This window comes from Panulirus ornatus, chromosome 30 (genome assembly GCF_036320965.1).
Source record: "Panulirus ornatus isolate Po-2019 chromosome 30, ASM3632096v1, whole genome shotgun sequence".
In the NCBI taxonomy this organism is placed as follows: domain Eukaryota; kingdom Metazoa; phylum Arthropoda; class Malacostraca; order Decapoda; family Palinuridae; genus Panulirus; species Panulirus ornatus.
The window spans coordinates 21,351,084-21,372,462 of NC_092253.1; the positions used below are offsets into that span (position 1 = coordinate 21,351,084).

At 45.5% G+C, this 21,379-nt stretch overlaps 5 protein-coding genes across 5 annotated transcripts in view; 3 read left to right on the forward strand and 2 right to left on the reverse strand.

Moving 5' to 3' along the window:
• The first annotated feature begins 241 nt into the window (after window positions 1–241).
• On the forward strand, window positions 242–3,809 carry LOC139758591 (uncharacterized). Its single transcript, XM_071680109.1, has 3 exons — window positions 242–263; window positions 574–810; window positions 2,200–3,809. The coding sequence occupies exons 1-3, from the start codon at window positions 252–254 to the stop codon at window positions 2,737–2,739; spliced, it is 789 nt and encodes a 262-aa protein (XP_071536210.1). The 5' UTR covers window positions 242–251; the 3' UTR covers window positions 2,740–3,809.
• A 6,116-nt stretch (window positions 3,810–9,925) lies between these two features.
• On the forward strand, window positions 9,926–10,798 carry LOC139758592 (pro-resilin-like). The gene is made up of 3 exons (XM_071680110.1): window positions 9,926–9,947; window positions 10,223–10,318; window positions 10,451–10,798. Exons 1-3 carry the CDS (start codon window positions 9,936–9,938, stop codon window positions 10,703–10,705), a joined length of 363 nt encoding a protein of 120 aa, XP_071536211.1. The 5' UTR covers window positions 9,926–9,935; the 3' UTR covers window positions 10,706–10,798.
• Window positions 10,799–14,286: 3,488 nt separating this feature from the next.
• LOC139758593 (pro-resilin-like) lies at window positions 14,287–15,314 on the reverse strand. Its single transcript, XM_071680111.1, has 3 exons — window positions 15,262–15,314; window positions 14,787–14,876; window positions 14,287–14,636 (listed from the first exon to the last, which is right to left on the reverse strand). Exons 1-3 carry the CDS (start codon window positions 15,271–15,273, stop codon window positions 14,385–14,387), a joined length of 354 nt encoding a protein of 117 aa, XP_071536212.1. The 5' UTR covers window positions 15,274–15,314; the 3' UTR covers window positions 14,287–14,384.
• Window positions 15,315–17,877: 2,563 nt separating this feature from the next.
• Window positions 17,878–18,757, forward strand: LOC139758594 (pro-resilin-like). The gene is made up of 3 exons (XM_071680112.1): window positions 17,878–17,904; window positions 18,202–18,297; window positions 18,413–18,757. Exons 1-3 carry the CDS (start codon window positions 17,893–17,895, stop codon window positions 18,662–18,664), a joined length of 360 nt encoding a protein of 119 aa, XP_071536213.1. The 5' UTR covers window positions 17,878–17,892; the 3' UTR covers window positions 18,665–18,757.
• A 2,350-nt stretch (window positions 18,758–21,107) lies between these two features.
• Window positions 21,108–21,379, reverse strand: part of LOC139758595 (cuticle protein 19.8-like) — a 782-nt gene continuing 510 nt past the window's right edge. The window contains exon 3 of the mRNA XM_071680113.1: window positions 21,108–21,379. This exon is cut by the window's right edge and continues 49 nt beyond it. Within this exon, the coding sequence (XP_071536214.1) occupies window positions 21,174–21,379 (206 nt within the window). The 3' untranslated portion in view covers window positions 21,108–21,173.

Genomic DNA, 21,379 nt, shown 5'->3' on the forward strand with positions numbered 1-21,379 from the left:
TGTAATCATTATGTTAATGATCAATACCTGAAGACACTTCCACTACAAATAGATAAATATCAAACTTTTTTCGAAGTTTGTGCAGGTCAGTGTTACCACCTCGGGCCAATCAAGAATTCCTTGAGCTTTTCGTTGGTCATGCTGTCTGTCCCATGGGTGTGTGTGTGTGTGTGTGTGTGTGTGTAGGGAGGGGGGAGCTGACGAGTATATAAGGGAGGCGAGTGCCAGGCGAGCCAGCAGACACCACAGACATGACACACAAGGTGAGTGCTTCGTGAAGACATCCAGTGTATCTGTGTGTGTGTGTGTGTGTGTGTGTGTGTGTGTGTGTGTGTTCCTTGCTGCTAAAAAGATATAGTTTCTTATATTTACCTTAATGTTATGGCGAGAAGTGCATGAGTATGAGTTATCATGAATGCAGAACTTGTAGTGATCATTACGCACGTAAATCCTTTTTTTGTTCTCTGTTTTTCCCGCTTCAAGCTTGTGAGTGTTGCTCTGCCAGTGTTGATGGTGAGTGTTGCTGCTCTGCCAGTGTTGATGGTGAGTGTTGCTCTTCTCTCTCCCCAGCAGGTGTTCCTCACCGTCATCCTAGCGTCCGCTGTAAGTGGGCTGCCGGGGCCCCTGGCCGCCCGGCTCCCCCCAGGCTACACCAGTGCGCTCGCAGACAGCGGCGCTGGTCTCCCTTCTGCCACGTACAGCAGCCCTGACCCTCCTGCTCCCACCTACAGAGCCTCCTCCCGCGGTAGCGCTAGGCCTTTAGCTGGTTCCTCTCACGTAGACAACGCTTACGACGACGCACTTGACCAGGTGAGGCACACACCCGCCCAGGTGAGGCACACACCCGCCCAGGTGAGGCACACACCCGCCCAGGTGAGGTACACACCTGCCCAGGTGAGGCACACACCTGCCCAGGTGAGGCACACACCCGCCCAGGTGAGGCACACACTTGCCCTGGTGAGGCACACACCAGCCCAGATGAGGCACACACCTGCCCACGTGAGGCACACACCAGCCCAGATGAGGCACACACCTGCCCACATGAGGCATGCTAACTGTGAGACATGCCACACCACCCGGCCACACCCTGAAGGGTGTACTTGACCCTCTCAGACAACGAGAAAGCCTTAATCCGTCACTCATGACTTCGACATGATGAACGAGACGTGTCAAGTCTCGTAATCTGACCCACAAACTCAAATTCATTTCCCCTACGCGGTACTGCTGGCCTTCTTCCTCTCCTGTGCAGATATTACTTCGTTCTCTGATCCCAAGATGGCCATTAAGAACTCAAAGGTGGACTGATGTGATGTCTGTCTCTTTCTCTGCACCGCTTAACTCTAGAACTCTTTACCTCTTTACCTTCTGAAGTCTCCTGAAGCAATTATGATCTGTCTCGATTTTAGAAAGAACTTTACACTTTCCTTAAGAAAAATCTAAACTGATTATTCGTTTATTTTTGTTTCTTTTGCTCGGCTATTTGTCAGTCAAGGTCTGATCTCGGTGTGGACCTTCAACTGTGCCTGGCATCTCTGCAAACAAGTGATATATAAAACTATGATTTTTTTTTATAGAAACTTCCTTTAACACGAACTTAGGAAGAAGTTTCTTGAAAACTGAAGTGAGTCGAGCCGGCATGTGGTTCCCCGACCAGTGACGTCATGACAAGGTCATCACTGGGACCCATGACCTGATGATGACTGACACTAGAGTCTTGCTCTAGATCATGACCCATGGCCTGCTTCATGATGTACACCACCTACACATCACTGTACACCGAGAAACACATTCTTGTAAACTCCTCTCGGCCGCACGAGGTAGCTTACAAAATTTCCTTTAGAGACGTTATTGGAACTCAGACTAAACTCTACACAAGAAACAAAACGTCATAAAAAAAAAAGAATACGTTTCTTCCACTTTGTCTTCATTCCCATTTTCGTATTCGACATCAGCTATCGTAGGTACGTACCCAGCTAGTTGTTGCAGACACATCATATTAAGGCTCTCATGTAATACATGATATCAAGTCGTTCTTTGTGAATAAACAAGTCATTTTTCTAACACTTTAGAGTAAACATTGTGGGGACAAACCCACTTTACAGCTATGGATACTACAGATCTGACCGGCTTATTGCATCACGTCAGAGAGATTTATATAGATTATTTGTATAGATTTATGTTTGTGTGTTTCCTCCCTAGCGTCCAGCCCAGTACAACTTCCAGTACGACGCGCAGGACGCCTACACTGGCAAAAATTTTGGCCATGAGGAGACCCGGGAAGGCTACAACACCCAGGGCTCCTACTACGTGCCCTTGCCTGACGGTCGTGTACAGAAGGTGACGTACTACGTCAACGGTGACTCTGGCTTCGTGGCTGAGATCACCTTCGAGGGCGAGGCCACCTACCCTGAGTTCCAGTACTCAGACGAGTCCTCCTCCCACCGGCCCACAGCAGGCCCAAGTCACAGGTCGAGCTACAGGCCTACACCAGCACCAACCTACGTACCTACAACCGGTCCAAGCTATGGGTCGACCTCATCTCCCAGCTACCAGCCAGCCCCAGCGCGCAGATACCAGCCGACACCCGGCCCAAGTTACGAGCCTCCCGAAGAGTACGTGCAATCTGCAAGTTATGAGGTGGCCTCAACTTATGAGGCCGCCCCGAGCAATGAGTCTGCTCCAAGTGAAGGGGACCAGCCACTCTCCTCTGACCACCAAGAAGAAGATATCTACACATAGATTTAAAGAGTTATATCAATGACACATTCATGATAATCCTTAAGCTATTGTTGTACATATACATATAGAGAGATAGATAGATAGATTCATATTTGTTTAAGAAAAACCAGAAAACCAATCAGGGCTTTGATAACCTACTGAGTTAAGAGTCATCTGGTTTTGAAGACTTATGATGCTGCAGAAGATGGCGTACAAGTATTACTAACTCTGGGGCAACAGAACTAGATGTTGAAACCACCAGATTTTAACATTAAACATTCATCATCAACAACCAAAGCCGCCAGCCCCCGGGTCAACTCTGTGGGCCAGCCCCCGGGTCAACTGTGTGGGGCCAGCCTCCAGGTCCCCCTGGTCAGTGGGACACCATGACCAAGTATTGGCTCAGCTGGAACATGATATCTAATATTTATCTTCGTTATCGGTTTTGACTGTTATGCCATCACACTGCAGCAGCTGAAGGCACTTGCAACCTTCCGGTACATGGGTGGAAGGTCGGCTGCTGAACTTTATAAGGGAGAGTATCAACTCTACGGCAATGCACCCAGCGAAGTGGATGCCAGTTTGAGGACTGGATCTAGCCCGGTGGTGGCTATGGTGCCCAGCCCAGTGTGTGGTAATGTGTGTGGCTGAGGGTACGTATGTAATGAAGTCTTTAGTAAACAAACATATCTTCTTAAAGAAGAGTTGCGTCAAGATGGGTCGTTCTTCGTCTTCAGCAGGACGGGCAACACCTGAGCTGCTTGGGTGCTGTACCTTTTGACAAGCTTCTCAGAGATGAGTCTGCACGTGTGAAGCTTTGGTCGAAAGAAAACGCAGCCCGTCTGGAGCAGGACAGTATCCCCCTCACTTGCTCATTCTAGCAGCAAAGCAAACGAGATGAATGTTCAAACGTAAGAGCAACTGCATTTGAAGAATCTTATGATTTGTGTCTCTGAGTACTATTAGTTAGATATTGAAAACAGCGACCTCTTCTCTGATGACGTATTCGGGGTTGGTTTCTCTGAACTGTATACAACAAGCTGTTGTGTCTTGCATTTAGTTATAGCTTAACCCTGTGCTTCATAAGGTTATAAATGTTGTTCGTATAGACTCTATATTGTACAAGTTGGAGATCAGTTTAGCGAGAAATCAATTAACTGGTCCTGATAATTACAAAAACAATAATGATAATAATAATAACAATAATGATAATGATGATAATAATGATAATAATGGTAATGACAATAATAAAAATAATGATGGTAATGATGATGGTGATAATAATGATATGATGATAAATTATAGTAATCACATTTACAAGCAAATATGGGCATTATACAGAAGTTTAAGTTGTATGACAGAGATGGTTCAAGACTTGGGCACCTACCAGTGTACCACGCCCTCCCGCCAGTACAGATAGATAAACGCGATGCGTCTCCCTCCACACTGTCAGCCATCAATATGGTCGGTACAGAGGGAGACGTCATCACACACAATATATCGCAGGACAGTTTGAAGATCATCTTCAAGACACACAAACATCTTCACCACAACGTCAATACCAGTGGCCTTTGACCTGACCTTTATGGATCAGTTCAAAGGCCATCTTCTCTCCACCCTTGACACCAGTAACCTTTCGTAATGATATGTTTGATCTAATCTTCTCCATGCCAGGGTTGTGATGCTGTCTGTTCAATAGGAAATGACTATCAAGAATTACAACAGTAAACAGAAACACAACAGATGGGGGTATCATGAGTGCTGGGGAGGAGCACTGAAGACGGAGCAGACAGAGGGTCTGGGTATGACCCAGGGGAGAATCTGTGAAATTTCCTAAGTCTGTGTCTGTAGTGGAGAGGCTGTGTGGCTGTCTGGTGACTCAAAGGTGTTGGACGGTGCGCAGTTGGTGCCTTCGTGAGGGAGTCTGTGGCAGATGGAGGCGAGGTGGTAGTTATGTAGATGAGCTGCTGCCTCATCGGAGAGGTGACTGAGGCGAGGTAAGGAGGGAGTCTGCGTGTTTAGACCGATCGGCTCCTCCAGAATTCCTCACCACTGGCTGATGCTGAACTGATCCAGGTGTTGGTGCTCTGTGGGACGTTGTGGTTTCCTTGTAGCATTGACTTCGTGAATCAGTTAGTTACTGAGGGTCGTGTACAGGTCTGTGGTGCTGTGGTTGTTCATAGTTACTGCATTAGTCTCAGAGCCCGTGGTGTGTGATCCAGGGCACGTCAGCTGGGTGGGGTCCAGGACACGTCAGGTGGGTGTGATGCAGAACACGCCAGGTGGATGTGACCTAGGACACGTCGGGTGGGTGTGACCCAGGGCACGTCAGGTGGGTGTGACCCAGGGCACGTCAGGTGGGTGTGACCCAGGACACGTCGGGTGTGTGTGACCCAGGGCACGTCAGGAGTGTATTGCTACAGATCTCTCGGGAGGGAGAGGGTGGACAGCCAAGATGGTACTGACGAAATCATCGCAGTTTCTACGTCATGCAAGCTTAATGTTCGAGTCCATAGGCAGAGAGGAATCCAGTCAGGAAAGGTTGCCTTAGGCGAAATCTGACCATCATCTGTGAGGCACCTCCTCCTCCTCCTCCTTTCCCCCTGACGCTGTGTGGTGGGTGCGTGGTGGGGGCGGTGGTGGTCGCGAGGGGGGAAGGGAATCAAGGAAACTGATGTACGTTGGATGAAGGGGGACACTGTATGGTGGTCTGGCACTGGGTGGGGATGGCATTGGATGGGGTGACACTGGATGGGGATGGCACTAGATGGGGTGTTAATGGGTAGGGCAATTAGACGGAGGTACTGGATAGGGTGCCACTTGATCGGGGCACCGGATGGGTGACACTGGATGATGGGACGTTGGATGAGGTGTAGATACTAGGTAGCAATACTGGTGTGTGTGTGTGTGTGTGTGCGTGTGTGTGTGTGTGTGTGTGTGTGTGTGTGTGTGTGTGTGTGTGTGTGTGTACGTGTGTGTGAGTGTACGTGTGTGTGTGTGTGTGTGTGTGTGTGTGTGTGTGTGTGTGTGTGTGTGTGTGTGTTTCAACACATTTCTATATAATAATCATTTATTACCCTCAACCAAATTATTTTTCCCATGAATAACATATATTATAATCCAGTGTTACCATGGCATTATACAACATTCAGCGTTACCATGATATTATGCAACATACAGTGTTACCATGATATTGTACAACATCCAGTGTTACCATAATATTATACAACATCCACTGTTACCATGATATCATACAACATCCAGTGTTACCATAAAATCATACAACATCCAGTATTACCACAATAGTTTACGTTCGCCCTCGTTTTCACAGACAAGTCGACTGTTTCAAACTGATTCAGCATAAAAAAAACGTTTTGAAACTTCAGGAAAGAATGTTTTAATTTAGAAGTAAAGGCATTAGTGATGGAAAATGTCACCCACTGCCTTGTTGCCACAGGTTCGAGAGGTTAGCATGACTTGCTGGTTCGACTCCCTCCCACTTCAGCACATCATCCACTGTGATCAGGTAATGAGGGAGTTTCAGGCGCTGAAACACGGTGGATTTTCCGTCACCAACAACATAATGATTAACTCCTCAAGTATGATACTATGACCCCTGGGTATGACGGCCTGACCTCTGACCTGATAGAGTCAAGTACTTGTCACTAGTGCTTATACATGCGAGACCTGTCACTAGTGTTGTATACATGCGAGATTCGTCACTAGTGTTGTATACATGCGAGACTTGTCACTAGTGCTGTATACATACGAGACTTGTCATTAGCGTTGTATACATGCGAGATTTGTCACTAGTGCTGTATACATGCGAGACCTGTCACTAGTGTTGTATACATGCGAGATTCGTCACTAGTGTTGTATACATGAGAGATTTGTCACTAGTGCTGTATACATACGAGACTTGTCATTAGCGTTGTATACATGCGAGATTTGTCACTAGTGCTGTATACATACGAGACTTGTCATTAGCGTTGTATACATGCGAGACTTGGGCCTTCGATGGAAAACAGCGTAGGAGGGTGGATGTGCTGGAAATGAAATGCCTGTGGACAGTGTATGGCGCGGGAGATGTGTAGCAACAGGGCCTGTGTGAGGATATAGTTCGGACATATGAAGAGGATGAGTGAGGAGAGGTTAACGGGAAAGGATCTATATGTCAGAAATGAAGTGAGCAATGGAATGACCGAGAGAATAAAAGGGTGGAGTGAAGGAGGGCGATTAAAGGTTGGAGTTGAGGGATGGAAATCCTCCCCTCCTGTAATATTACTTTGCCAAAGGGGGAAAGCAGAAGAAGCCAAGCGAGAAATTTTTTCTTCCCTTAGTTGTCTCCACCTGACGCTGCCTCGTTAGGGCGGGAAACGACAGAAAGGTAAGAAAGATTATTATCATTATTACAAATATTACTTTTACCACTATCATTATCATTATCATGATTATCATTAGAGCAACTATCTTTCTTTATCTTCACTATACGTATAAAGATATCTCTTTATCTTCACTATACGTATACAAATATCTCTTTATCTTCACTATACGTATAAAATTATCTCTTTATCTTCACTATACGTATAAAGATATCTCTTTATCTTCACTATACGTATACAAATATCTCTTTATCTTCACTATACGTATAAAATTATCTCTTTATCTTCACTATACGTATAAAAATATCTCTTTATCTTCACTAAACGTATTGAAATGTCTGTTTAAGATCTCTGCTCAGGGGTCAGTTGTCCTCGACAAAGGTCATCATAGACCACGTGCCATATCAGGTCAAAAACCAAGTGTTTACCACTACACTAGATGATAAAGAAAATGGGATTCGTGACGCCGCAGTGCAAAAAAACGGAGGCAGGTCCTGTTCTGAAAAGCGTGTTTTAATTTCTAGGACGTTCATATGAGACTCACTTCCTTGTGCTGTTTCTGTGTTAAGAGAGCGATTGGTATGCTCTGTAATAATTACATTTTCATTTGTCATCAATATTTGTAAGTGATCAAACTATAATTCATTTTACAAAATCATGCAATTCTGATTTTTTTTTTGTGTGTGTGTGTGTGTGTTCAGTACAGAGAGCGGAGGTAAAAGGCGATCAGTTTTACCTGTCGGGGTATAAAAAAGTGGTCATTGTAAAGATGATTTTGTGAATTCCTGCCACGATTATTTTGCCGACCAAAATATTGTAATATATGTGTCGTAAGGTTGGCTGGAGAGGTCAACCCTCCGGCACCTCAACAGGAAATTGTGTATCACAGCAAAGATGGTGGAGTGGAGTCATGTATCATAATGTGTACACACGCAAAGATGTACAGACTCATGTGTTCAAGTGCGCGCGCACACACACACACACACACACACACACACACACACACACACACACACACACACACACACACACACACACACCCATCCTTTGGTCTTCTCCTCTCTGTTAGCATCTAATCCTCTTCCAATGAAGCCCAGCGCAACATGCGTAGTATGTTAAGGTTCTCCACACTGAATTTTCAGACCATGAGAGAAAACGGATGAGCACACCTGTGAGGGAGGAATGACATATATGAAACGCAGCATGGATCCAGGGGTCATGCAAGGGTTCAGGGGTCATGCATGACGAATATTCCGACCTTCAGGGGGTCGTGCGTGACGAATATTCTGACCTTCTCAGACAGAATGAGTACTTGCGTATGAGAGATGTTGGTTGGGTCGACTGTGTGTGCTCTTGGTGTGCCGGAAGGTGACTGACCCCGTCCCCACAAGCTGCTTGGTGAAGACTTGGTCTTCCATACAGTTATAAGAGAAGAGAAACTCCTTCATGGGTCTATAGTTACCTAATCGAAGGGGAACAAAGGACACCTGTCATATTTGCTCTTTCAAAACTGCATTAGAGTACGTTGTGGTGTTCCGAAGGAATAGGTCTTGGGGCCGGCGTTATTTCGTGGTGTATGTGATCATATCTGATTACGTTTGAAAGTGTTGCCAAAATCATAGGAGAGAATGAGTGTTGAGAAGTTCACTAACTTATAAAGAGACTCAGACAAGCTCCAGCGTTTGTTGATTATATGGTTGATGACCTTCAACTATGGCCAAATGCAATGTGCTGACGATGAACGAAAGTCAAAATCAGCTAGGTTCTGACAGCCATCATGCGGGACAAGGGTTACATGGGTGACATACATGTGAAAAGGAACTTTGGGATAAGATAATACCCAGCCTGTCCCCACACTGTTATATCACGACAGTGTTTATTAACGATGTAACGATATTGATCGAAATCCCAAAAGTACATGACAAATATTTTTTAGCAAAATAGTTACGACATACATTAGCCTTCAACTGAGTTATGCATCAGCATATTGGTTGCCTCACCTGCAAAAGTTTGTATAAATCTGCTAGAGAAAGTGCAAAAGAAGACAACAAAGGCTTGTACCTGAGGTATAAGAGCTGAACTTCAGGTAGAGGATCCCAACCACACACTCAACTCTTTGAAACAGGAAGAAGGAGAGAGGAAGGGGAAAGAAAGGAGAGAGGGAAGTTAGATTAGAAGTCATCAGTTTCTGGACCAATGTGACAATATTGGTAGTGACCACTTCTTTGGAAAGAGAGGAATTGGTCCATTAGAGAACATGACCAGGGTTGAGCAAGAAACTAGTGAGAGAAAAGACGTAGAGAAACATTGCTATAGTAATGATGGGACGCAAGAGTGGACGAGATGACGGAGGAGGTGCAAACCAATGGATCCATCGGGACAGTCCGGGGTTATATCGTAGCATCCAGGTTGAAGAGCTTGGCCTCTAGTGGCTGGAAAACTCCAACTACTTTCCATACAAATAGCTGGCACACACACACACACACACACACACACACACACACACACACACACACACACACACACACACACACACACACACCTTAACACTACCTTCATCTCTCATTGAGTTTTACGACTTCATCGTTAGATTAGGTTTCAGATGGGGCGGGGGGGGGTGAGGGGGGGGACGACGATTGGATGACCTAATTTCACGTGAGTTCCCTCAGAGCACACATGGCGCCACTCAATCTAAAACATGTCGAAATGCTGCGCTCAAATGAAAGAATGCAGGCGGCATGACGCAGCTGGAGTGTTGATGGTGATGATGGCTGAGGTATAAAAAGCCAGCATCACCTGATGGAGAACATTGTCTCCGTTGCCCTCACTCACATCATGGCTAACAAGGTAAAGCTCAGCCTCATCCACTCGACTGTCTTAATCCACTTGTACTTCCCAGAGAGAGTTGGAGTGTGTTTATATCGAATCAAAGTGCTTTAGGATATTGTCTACCTGAATTTCATCTCTTAGTACTTTAATCAGGAATATAAGACATGTGTTGTTATGTATACAAGATAAAGAGAAACATATGAATGTTTTCTTTCCACTGTAAACACTGTGGGTGTGGTAGGGACTCATGTACCCTTTGCCACACGGAAGTAGTCATCATTCTCCTCCTTCAGGTAGTTCTCGTGCTGTCCGCCCTTACGGTCGCCACCCTGGCCCTCCCCGCCGTGCCCTTAGGACCTGGTTATGGGATCCCCCGCCCTATCCATGTGGTAAGTCTTTACCCCGTTCTCTGAGATCCTGAAGGTGGGATGGGTGTCAGCGTAGGTTTTCACACTGTCGATATGATCAACATGGTATGAGAATATGTACTCTAGAATGTCAACTTGATCCTTCTATTCCAGGACCCTCCTAGGTACAACTTCAACTACGCAGTGAAGGACAACTTCGGTAACGACTTCGGTCACCAGGAGTCCCGGGACGGCTACGACACCCGGGGCTCCTACTACGCCCAGCTCCCCGACGGTCGTCTGCAGAAGGTGGACTACACTGTTCAAGGCGACTCGGGCTTCGTGGCCCAGGTTGACTACCAGGGCCAGGCCCAGTACCCCACTTACCACCCTGCTCCCTATTACCACAATACCCCCTCCTATGGATAATATACTTTAATATGACATACAACACTTTGAATATGATTAACATAGACTGGAAAAATGTGATACTACAACTGAAATAAAAACATTACCTTTATAACACGAGTTGACTCTTATTTCTTCATCGAATGTTCCATACCGGAATGTATTTGCGACTGAGAAAGCTTGAAAGACTTCCTCAGCTTTGGAAAGAGAAAGTACATGATAACTTAAGGCTTCGTCCTGTCCATGAAGCTTATCTTGACGGCTTATGACTCTTAATAAGACATTGCATAATCTATAGTCTATAACTCGAGTACAACTGGACCACTTGGGTCAACATGGGATGAGCCGACCTGACGTAGTAATGAGGGCGTCATATAGGGTAACCCCTCGCGACAGGGTGGGCGTCACATAGGCTAACCCCTCTCGACAGGGTGGGCGTCACATAGGGTAACCCCTCGCGACAGGGTGGGCGTCACATAGGGTAACCCCTCGCGACAGGGTGGGCGTCACATAGGGGAACCTCTCGCGACAGGGTGGGCGTCACATAGGGGAACCCCTCGCGACAGGGTGGGCGTCACATAGGGTAACTTTCGCGACAGGGTGGGCGTCACATAGGGGAACCTCTCGCGACAGGGTGGGCGTCACATAGGGTAACTCCTCGCGACAGGGTGGGCGTCACATAGGGGAACCCCTCGCGACAGGGTGGGCGTCGCATAGGGTAACTCCTCGCGACAGGGTGGGTGTCACATAGGGTAACTCCTCGCTACAGGGTGAGCGTCACATAGGGGAACCCCTCCCGACAGGGTGGGCGTCACACGGCCTCGACCCTCGTGACGAAGCCAGCATCACATGGCCTGGCTTCACATTATAGCATTCTGCGCCACATCAACTCTCTGTTCTAGAAACGCGATGACGAGTCAAATGAGCCACTTTGTTCAGAATGTCATGAATGAGCATAATTTTCCGGTTGTTAAGTTCTAACCACAACAGTTGGTACAACTTACAACATACATCCGGCGTAGCCTGTTGTACCAGAAGACTTACATTAAAAGTTCCAGGTAAACAGAAACACACAGACAAGGGTATGTGTTGTTGTCCCAGTGGGACGTATGTAAATGAATTACAGATATATACCTTGAGGAAAGAAACCAGTCCATCTCTTTGTTTAAGTGAAGAAAAGTATAAGTGCTCCCTCACCACTACATCAAGTCGGCTCAGCCCATGTTGACCCAAATGGTCCACATGTACTCGTGTTCTAGAGCATATAAGTGTGGGATCAGAATAAAGATGTCACAATCGAGGATTAGTAAGTGTTATAACTGGGAAGTGAATTGTGACATCATTCATCATATGGAAGTGTAATAAAGCAACGTGTATATTAATAAGGACAACAGAATTTGTGATGAACTATATATAATGTATCTCAAGTATATCATTACTCTTACCTTCATGGCCACATTTGGCATAGAGTCCATTAATGCTCAAGATATTTTCAAGATATCTTCATCCTCTAACCACGCCCTTATGATGGCTGGAATGAGCTTAGACACTGTCATACACTTCTGCTTGCAGAGCCTGGCGGTTGTTTTCCCCCCTCATATTCCCTTTGAGGTTAAAATCCAGGGAATTTCCAGGTCACCCAAAAAAAAAATGTTTCTTTGTCTTTAAAAAGATGAGTTTCCACTTTACTGAAAGTGTGGAATGTGTCAAATCTCCATGGGAAATCCCGTCTCCGTTTCGAGACAGCTTCGTCAAAATATGGAAGTAATCTGCCCAAGAGTTCAATGCGTTCTTTATTTTCTGCGACTCTTCTGTCCTTCGACAGGAATAAGTAGTCCAGCGTCAGCAGCAGCAGCAGCAGCAGCAGTAGCAGCAAAGAGTATTGCATCTAGTGGTTATTCTGGGGATCTACTCAGTGTCTCCTGCTTGAAGTGACTGTTTGAAGTGCTTCAGATTTTATCTCATCCCAGAAAGTTTGACCTATAATCCTACACTTCATGATGTGATTCATCTAAAACCGTCCTTTTTTTTTTCTCCTGTCCTCCGCACGCCAGTATCTTGATCTATTTTGCCCATTGCAGTAACATTTCCCACGTGAACAGCAGTCAACAGTTACTTCACAGGCCTCCTGACTATCCCCCCAGCTGCAGGGAGAGTTCCTTACACAGTTAAGGCATCAAAAGAAATCTTCTCCTCCAGATAACAAGATAAAGAGATCAAGAAAGTGCTAAGAATCAAAGGTAATGATAAAAATTATGGGTGGTGATGTGATAAGGTAATATAGCCATCGGGGAGTAATGTAGCCATGAGGAAGTAATACAGCCATGAGGAAGTAATACAGCCATGAGGAAGTAATACAGCTATGAGGAAGTAATACAGCCTTGGGGAAGTAATACAGCCTTGGGGAAGTGCTATAGCCTCGGGAAAGCAATACAGCCTTGGGGAAGTAATACAGCCATTTAGTAAGTACAGGGTTAGGTGTAGCTCAGGGCAAGCTCCTGCAAGTGATGCAGGATTAGATAGGAATGTTAGGTGGCTGAGATGTGATGAAATGAGACTGACAGGGTTCCCATGTCGCTGGTGCATGTTCAGGGGCTGAGGGTAGGTGTTTTCGTGGGTGAGTTGGATAATGGGTCTCGTGGAGCTTCTGCAGAAGGGAGGAAGCAATTGCCGAAGTCCTGGGTTTGTTGCTGTAGTATTGTGCTTTGTGCTGCAGGAGGTGTGGCCGTATGTCCCATAGTTCAAGCTTTTGCAGGAGAAAAGCGCTGAGGATGTCCCACAGAAGTCCGGCGCAGGGGGCAGTAGCTGGAGTATTTAGGATGAAGCATGACAGTCTGTGCAGGAGAGTCGTGAACCAGGAATCACATGGTTGACGTCACTAGGCCCCGGCACACCTCGATGTCCAAAAGTCACTGGGTTGACTGAGCGACTCATAGATGCATAGGTATTTGATAGGCAGGTTAAAGCAGCCACCCCACTAGTTTTAAAACAGTAGACGTGGCCACAAAGTTCATAATGATGGACCATGGAGTATTATAGAGGATCGTTGATTGGCGGCAGTTAGTTGCAAGGTGGACCTCCTGTTGTGAAACTCATTGTCATGTACCTGCTCGGTACTTGGTATGTGACTGTAGTGGCTACTCTGAGTCTCATGAGGTCGCAATAAGTCTTTTGTTAAGATTATGGTCGTAGACCAGATGTTGCTCAGGCCATGGGTTGTCAGGTTGCTGTCAGAAGCAAGGCTGTGTGGAGCAGCGACATTGGAAAACATCACCACAAGAGTAACAGAAACCCACAAATATCAAAGTTAATATTGTGTTCTAATTGGTAAAAGTTATAACGAAGTATCAGGCAGGGAGAGAGTGAACGAAGTAACATCATTTAAGACTGAGAAGAAATGTGGCTGGCCGTAGCTGGTGTGAGCAGAACCATCTTAGAACCCCGTGTTGTGGAGAGGAAGTTCTACATCTTCTACAGGAACAGATGCGATGAAATACCGAAATTTAAACATGAAATTATCAAACTACGAAACTTTGCATTCATCTCTTTATTTGAAATTACCGACACTTAACATTAACAAGATACAAGTATTCTGCCTGAGAACACTAACATACAGGATGACGTGGAGACATTCATGCTATGATATGCTGACATTAAGCTCGAAAAACTGGACGTTTGTAGCCGACTTTAGTCCATCAGACTAGCCATATGTGGGTAGGGAGTGGTAGGAGGGAGCTGGGTAGTAGGTGGGGTACTGGGCCTCGCCCTCATAGCCAACCTGGGCTACGTAGCCGGAGTCGCCGTTCACGTAGTAGTCCACCTTCTGCAGACGACCGTCGGGGAGCTGGGCGTAGTAGGAGCCCTTTGTGTCGTAGCCGTCCCGGGACTCCTGGTGACCGAAGTCGTTACCGAAGTAGTCCTTCACGGCGTAGTTGAAGTTGTACGCTGGATTCTGGAACATAGAATAATGGTTCATATTCTCGAGTCGCACACACACACACACACACACACACACACACACCGTTCAACTACCACTAAGCCTGTAATGATTTGGCAACATCAGAAACAAATTATAACACGTAAGAATCGTACGCGAACTCACCACTGCGACGGGATGCACTGGCCCAGGGTGGCCATAGATACTGGCGGGTCTGGCTATGGTGGCGGCCACAAGGGCGGCCAATACGAGAACCTGCCAGGAGTAAGAGGAGAAATATTACTATCAAACACACACACACACACACACACACACACACACACACACACACACACCATGGTCAGGTACTGGTAGAGGGTCGACACAATCACTGAAATATGCTTATAGGACCCCAGGACGCCCTCCTACTTGGAGACTCCTATACACCTGGATGCGTTCGTTAAACTCACACTTGAAGACGTCTCAACAACTTATCCACACCCTCTACCAGACATAAGGGCCCCTTGGAAGTTAGCCCATATCCATAACTAGAGATCCTAGTCCACACTTACTGGCCAGAGACATTGGACTCGGGGAAATGAACTAACACCTTTCCCTTGAGAGAGTCCACGCCCCTCTGGCCATAGCAGCGCAAGCGTACCTTGTAAGCCATGTTGAGCGGGAACAGTGATGCCCTGGCAGGTGTCAGCGTCGGCTTATATACCTGGAGGTGTTGCGTCATGCGACAGTAACTACAAGAATTACCGGGAGACGCTTTTGGACGTGCATAAGCTCGAACGTCAACCTTTGTGGCTCTTGCGACATCCACGTAACACTAGATTAGGGAGGCCAGGGTCACTGCTCAGTATGAAGGAATGAAAATATAAACTCTGGCAATTCAGAAACGTAACGACGTGAGATTTGAGAGAAAGATATATAAATACATCATGATATGTCGTAGCCATGATAACTATCATCTTTAATCTATCTATCTATCTGTCTGGGATTCTTTTATTGATTTTACTCTATACTTGTGCACGATTTTCGATATATGTATTAATGCATGTGTACGTGAATGTATGTAATGTGTGAGTTGATGCGCATATGTATATCAGAACATGTAATGTTCAAATGTAGATCAACATAAACTACACCGCTTGGCGCCCGAGAGTCGAACCCAGGCAACCGAAAAAGCAAGCTCGCCATTCCCTGCGTGAGCGAGGCAGCGCCAAGAACAGATGAATGAGCCTTAGAAGGAAAATTCTTCACTTGGTTCCTTGCTCTGTTTCTTCTTTTGGGAAGTAATACAGGAAGGGAGGATTTCCAGCCCCTTGCTCCTACATCTCTTAGTAGCCTTCTACGAAAAGCAGGGAATATGTAGGAGGTATTCTTTGTCCCCTGTCCCCAGGGATATATATATATATATATATATATATGCATGCGCATGCATGTAATTAGAAAATTTGTATGAACGGGGAGGGAGTTCTGCGCTCATAGAGCCTTATCTCATCTTTTAATATCACACAGCGACTACAAACGTTCATCCCTCAGTCTGTGAGATTCCCCCGCCACTCTAATGCTACAAAAGTATTTGTTGATATGTTTTCAAACAAGTTTCTTGTTCAGTTTCACGTAATGGTCTCTGGTTCTCCTGTCCTGTATTAGTGTGTGTGTGTGTGTGTGTATGCTACATGATTATCTATGAAACAGTAATGTAATCTGGAACTCGAATTAAGTCTAATACAGATGACATTTCTATGATTGGTGGACTACGTAGTCCATGTCTTTGGTGGATCACCTTGGCCATCTCATCGATGGAATACTTCAGCCACGTCATTGGGTGGATTACCTTGGCCACATCGTTGGTGGATTACTTCGGCCATGTCACTGACGGGTTCCTGGCCCATCTCATGGTCCTGCTCTACCATAAACAGCCCACCACACTGCTGCTGGTGAGGAACCTCTGGTGTGGCGCACCAGGAGGAATAGAGTAAACTGTTACTTCGTTTTCATTATATATATATATATATATATATATATATATATATATATATATATATATATATATATATATATATATATATATATATATATATATATATATATTTTCTTTCTATCAAACTATTCGCCATTTCCCGCGTTAGCGAGGTAGCGTTAAGAACAGAGAACTGGGCCTTTGAGGGAATATCCTCACCTGGCCCCCTTCTCTGTTCCTTCTTTTGGAAAAAAAAAAAAAATAATGAGAGGGGAGGATTTCCAGCCCCCCGCTCCCTCCCCTTTTAGTCGCCTTCTACGACACGCAGGGAATACGTGGGAAGTATTCTTTCTCCCCTATCCCCAGGGGATATATATATATATATATGTGAGGTGGTTTGATCGAGTAAGTAACGTAAGGGTAAGAGAGATGTGTGGAAATAAAAAGAGCGTGGTTGAGAGAGCAGAAGAGGGTGTTTTGAAATGGTTTGGGCACATGGAGAGAATGAGTGAGGAAAGATTGACCAAGAGGATATATGTGTCGGAGGTGGAGGGAACGAGGAGAAGAGGGAGACCAAATTGGAGGTGGAAAGATGGAGTGAAAAAGATTTTGTGTGATCGGGGCCTGAACATGCAGGAGGGTGAAAGGAGGGCAAGGAATAGAGTGAATTGGAGCGATGTGGTATACAGGGGTTGACGTGCTGTCAGTGGATTGAATCAAGGCATGTGAAGCGTCTGGGGTAAACCATGGAAAGCTGTGTAGGTATGTATATTTGCGTGTGTGGACGTGTGTATGTACGTGTGTATGGGGGTTGGGCCATTTCTTTCGTCTGTTTCCTCGCGCTACCTCGCAAACGCGGGAGACAGCGACAAAGTATAAAAAAAAAAAAAAAAAAAAAAAAATATATATATATATATATATATATATATATATATATATATATATATATATATATATATATATATATATATATATATATATATACGTATATATTCTAGGTTAAAAACAGGGCATTACGTATGTAGTTGTAGGCTTTCCCTATATCATTCATCCACTTGCCAACACACACAACTGTTCTCCACGTTACCTGCGACCAGGGCTCCTCCAACCCTCCACTCATTGACAATCCATAAATATATCTCGAGCAAAGTCATGCCCTGCTGAGCTCAGCGCCATTACGAATCACGTAAAGGAAAATATAAATTTACCGGCGTTATTGTCTTGGTTGAAGTGTTGCATCAAGAGAGCATGAAGGTCGAGGATCGAGGTATATAAGCCATGATCACAATGACAGTAGCATCACAGACTCTCGCAGACATGGCTTACAAGGTACAGTTCAGCTCCGCTCCGAGCCAGTGAGACACACCGCTTCATATGTCTCGAAATAACTGATTCGAACCGTCTTGTGAACTGCTTGTCTTCACTATGAAATATTTGATGTTGATATTTACTTTCCCGTAACCATATATTGATATCTATTTCATCACTAGTGTTGCCAAAGTGCTGATTCGTCCCATAACCATATATATTGATATCTATTCCATCAGTAGTGTTGCCAAAGTGTTGATTCGTTACTGTATAACATTATTTATTGACTGATCTACATTCTCTTAACTTCATCCCCAGCAAGTTGTAGTGTTGGCCGCCCTTGTGGGCGCTGTCCTGGCCAGTCCGGCTCCTCTGCCCGCCCTGGGATACGGCCATCCCCAACCCGTCAACACGGTTAGTGTAAACACACGTTGTCTCTCAACCTTGACATTGCCTGAGTGTTGATAGGACCCAGGGATGCAACTCACTGCTCAGAACAGTCTGTTATAACCAGTTACGTATGTTCCAGAATCCAGCGTACAACTTCAACTACGCGGTAAGAGACAACTTCGGTAACGACTTCGGTCACCAGGAGTCCCGGGACGGCTACAACACCCGGGGCTCCTACTACGCCCAGCTCCCCGACGGTCGTCTGCAGAAGGTGGACTACACTGTTCAAGGCGACTCGGGCTTCGTGGCCCAGGTTGGCTACCAGGGCCAGGCCCAGTACCCCACCTACCACCCAGCTCCCTCTTACCACTCCCCACCTACATATGGCTAGTATGACGGACCAGTGTAATCTAACTTACATTTTTTAAACAAATTATAAAACTTAATGTCTTTGTAAAGCTACATTAAAGATTCCAAGGAAAAATGCATCTGTTAATTTCACCTTTTTTTAGAGCTATCATGCACATATGGCCACGTCAGCTGTGTTGGATGTATTCGTCTTACAACACCAGACTCAGTGTCACATGTACATAGTAAATGCCCATCGCAAAAAAAAAGGAGAAAGAATAGGCAGCATCTACGTATGACCCACCCCTGTTGTACGGTGGCGAGACATTAACTCTGCACCACCAATCAGTACCATTGTCATCATCCAACAGATAAGAAGAACGTAACATTTGCTTCAAACGCATTACTTAATCTTTCTATGAATATTTGGTAGTTATCCTTATGCGATCAGGGAAAAGTTATCTTCATAATAACATGAAATAGTTGTCGTAAAGAGAACGGGATGAAATAGAAGATAATGGAATGATTACCTTCATAAGAGCATAGAGTGTTTATCTTTACCAGAGCAAGGAAAGGTTATCTTGAGCAGCAGTAGCTGAAGTCATCTATGACGGAGATGAAGACACGATTGTCACATTTCAGGCCTTGGTCGAGGTTGGTCAATGCTCTCACAAGTAACGGGCTAATAACAGTGAACCGAGGGTGAAAGGTGTGAGCAGAGGGGATTGGTGACCACACGTCCATATTCTCCAGATTATACTCGGCCTTCCTCGCCGGCAGCTCCCAAGTGCTGGCGGGACGCCCCTGCGTCATCACCTCCACCACCGGCGTCGCCCGTCCTCCCTGGTGTTAACCGGTGGACGCCGCCGGCAGAGTAGTTCACATATCCACCACGTCTGAGAGCGCTGAGCGATGTTCCTCCTCACAAGTTCGATGAACCAGACGCTATTTGGCAGCCACCTTGCGTTCGGAGACACACAGAGACTGAGTGCGTAGGTGAAGTGAAGAGGCGATAGGTTGTAGCGATACAGAGACTTCTGACTTAAAACCTGCCTGAGAGGTACTGTGTCTGCGAGTGAGACACAGTGGCATAAAGGACATGACCTGCGAGTACACTGGAAGAGAGGGGTTCGTAGGGAATGAAACTCGTATGAAGACCCCAGGTAAAGGGTCCCCCTGAGATCGAGTTGCACCGCTTCTTTTATGTACGTAAACCAGGAAAATGAAAAACGATAAGTTCCCAAGTGCACTTTCGTGTCATGATCACATAGTTAGGGGAGATACAAGAACGTCTCCCTATCAAGAGAACATTATCAGAAATAAAGCACGTTGAGAAGTGAGCAAGCTTCATCCAAGCGAAGCGGACGCAGAAGTAGCAGCATGCGTAACACGGCTGGTGGAAAGCTCCACCAGTCCTATATAACCAGATGTCCTCAGCTTACAAACCAAAAAAAAAGGATACAATGTAAGATCACTTCCAGCAACGCTAAGTGTCGACAACCCCATAACCATCTCACATTTGTAATCTGGGACACAACATGACAATAAAGAACTTTGCTGCAACCAAACTCCTCATCTGAATCCAGATTCATATCTAGAGCTTCCATGCAAATTATGTGTCATGTAGGAGGATGTAAGTTCCATGATATTAAAGATTAATGTGGTAGCCACCCTCACACCACGGTATCTAGACGTGTCACCGTGCACCTCCAGGTAGGTATTCTCAGGTCACGCAGGGACCACCAACCTCAGTGAGACTCACCAAACACGACTCCAAATGGTAGATTCAACCAAAATATCTAACCACATCAGAGGCGCTGTACATTTTCACATCACATAGCCTCACCTTTTTCCGTTACCTACGTTTTGTAGCTCTACAGAATTTGTATTGTAGGCCTGGGTGGCTTTCTCGTTTATAATTCCAATGTGAAAGACTTTGCACTTATCGATATCAAAATTCATTTGCAACATGTGAGCCCAGTTTATCCATTTGTCTTTGTCACAGTAAAGCTGAAGACCTTCATTTTCGATTGCAACTTTATTTCCCAGCTCAGTCACGTGTACGAATTTTGATATGTTACAACGCAACTCATCATCAGTATCACAAATATGCATGAGAAAGAGAACCGGTCCCAAGATTAATCCCTGTGGCACACCACTTATTACGTCTAACCATTCTAATGTTTGACCCAGCCTTTCTTTCCTGCCAGTCAACAAGTTTTCTAATCATCGAAATAAACACTACTTGTAGCATGTGATTTAACTTTTGCTGGTAGTCTATCATAAAAGAATTTTGAAAATCCAAAGAGATGACTTCAACAGTTTTACCGGTGTTATGAGGGAAGTGAGTGTACTCTTTGCCTTCTCCCCATCCAGTGGGCACATCTGAGAGACAAAACTCCTAGGAAAATATTTCTGATATTCCACAACGATTTATCGAAGGTCTCAGATCTTAGGTAATTAACGAATGATACTACTTTCTATGTTAGCATTTGTATTCCGATTTTAACGTCATTCCATTTTATAACTAATACAGGTCATGATGAATCCCTTTAGCCATAGCTGGGAGCGGGTTGGTAGGAGGGAGCTGGCTGGTAGACCGGGTACTGGGCCTCGCCCTCATAGCCAACCTGGGCTACGTAGCCGGAGTCGCCGTTCACGTAGTAGTCCACCTTCTGCAGACGACCGTCGGGGAGCTGGACGTAGTAGGAGCCCTGGGTGTTGTAGCCGTCCCGGGACTCCTGGTGACCGAAGTCGT

What these genes read in the sequence shown, in the direction of transcription:
- LOC139758591 (XM_071680109.1), top strand. An exon ending in ACGACGACGCACTTGACCAG is followed by an intron (nt 811 to 2,199) that starts GTGAGGCACACA and finishes TTTCCTCCCTAG; the next exon opens with CGTCCAGCCCAGTACAACTT.
- LOC139758592 (XM_071680110.1), top strand. An exon ending in TCCCCCGCCCTATCCATGTG is followed by an intron (nt 10,319 to 10,450) that starts GTAAGTCTTTAC and finishes CTTCTATTCCAG; the next exon opens with GACCCTCCTAGGTACAACTT.
- LOC139758593 (XM_071680111.1), bottom strand. An exon ending in CAGTGCATCCCGTCGCAGTG is followed by an intron (nt 14,637 to 14,786) that starts GTGAGTTCGCGT and finishes TCTATGTTCCAG; the next exon opens with AATCCAGCGTACAACTTCAA.
- LOC139758594 (XM_071680112.1), top strand. An exon ending in ATCCCCAACCCGTCAACACG is followed by an intron (nt 18,298 to 18,412) that starts GTTAGTGTAAAC and finishes CGTATGTTCCAG; the next exon opens with AATCCAGCGTACAACTTCAA.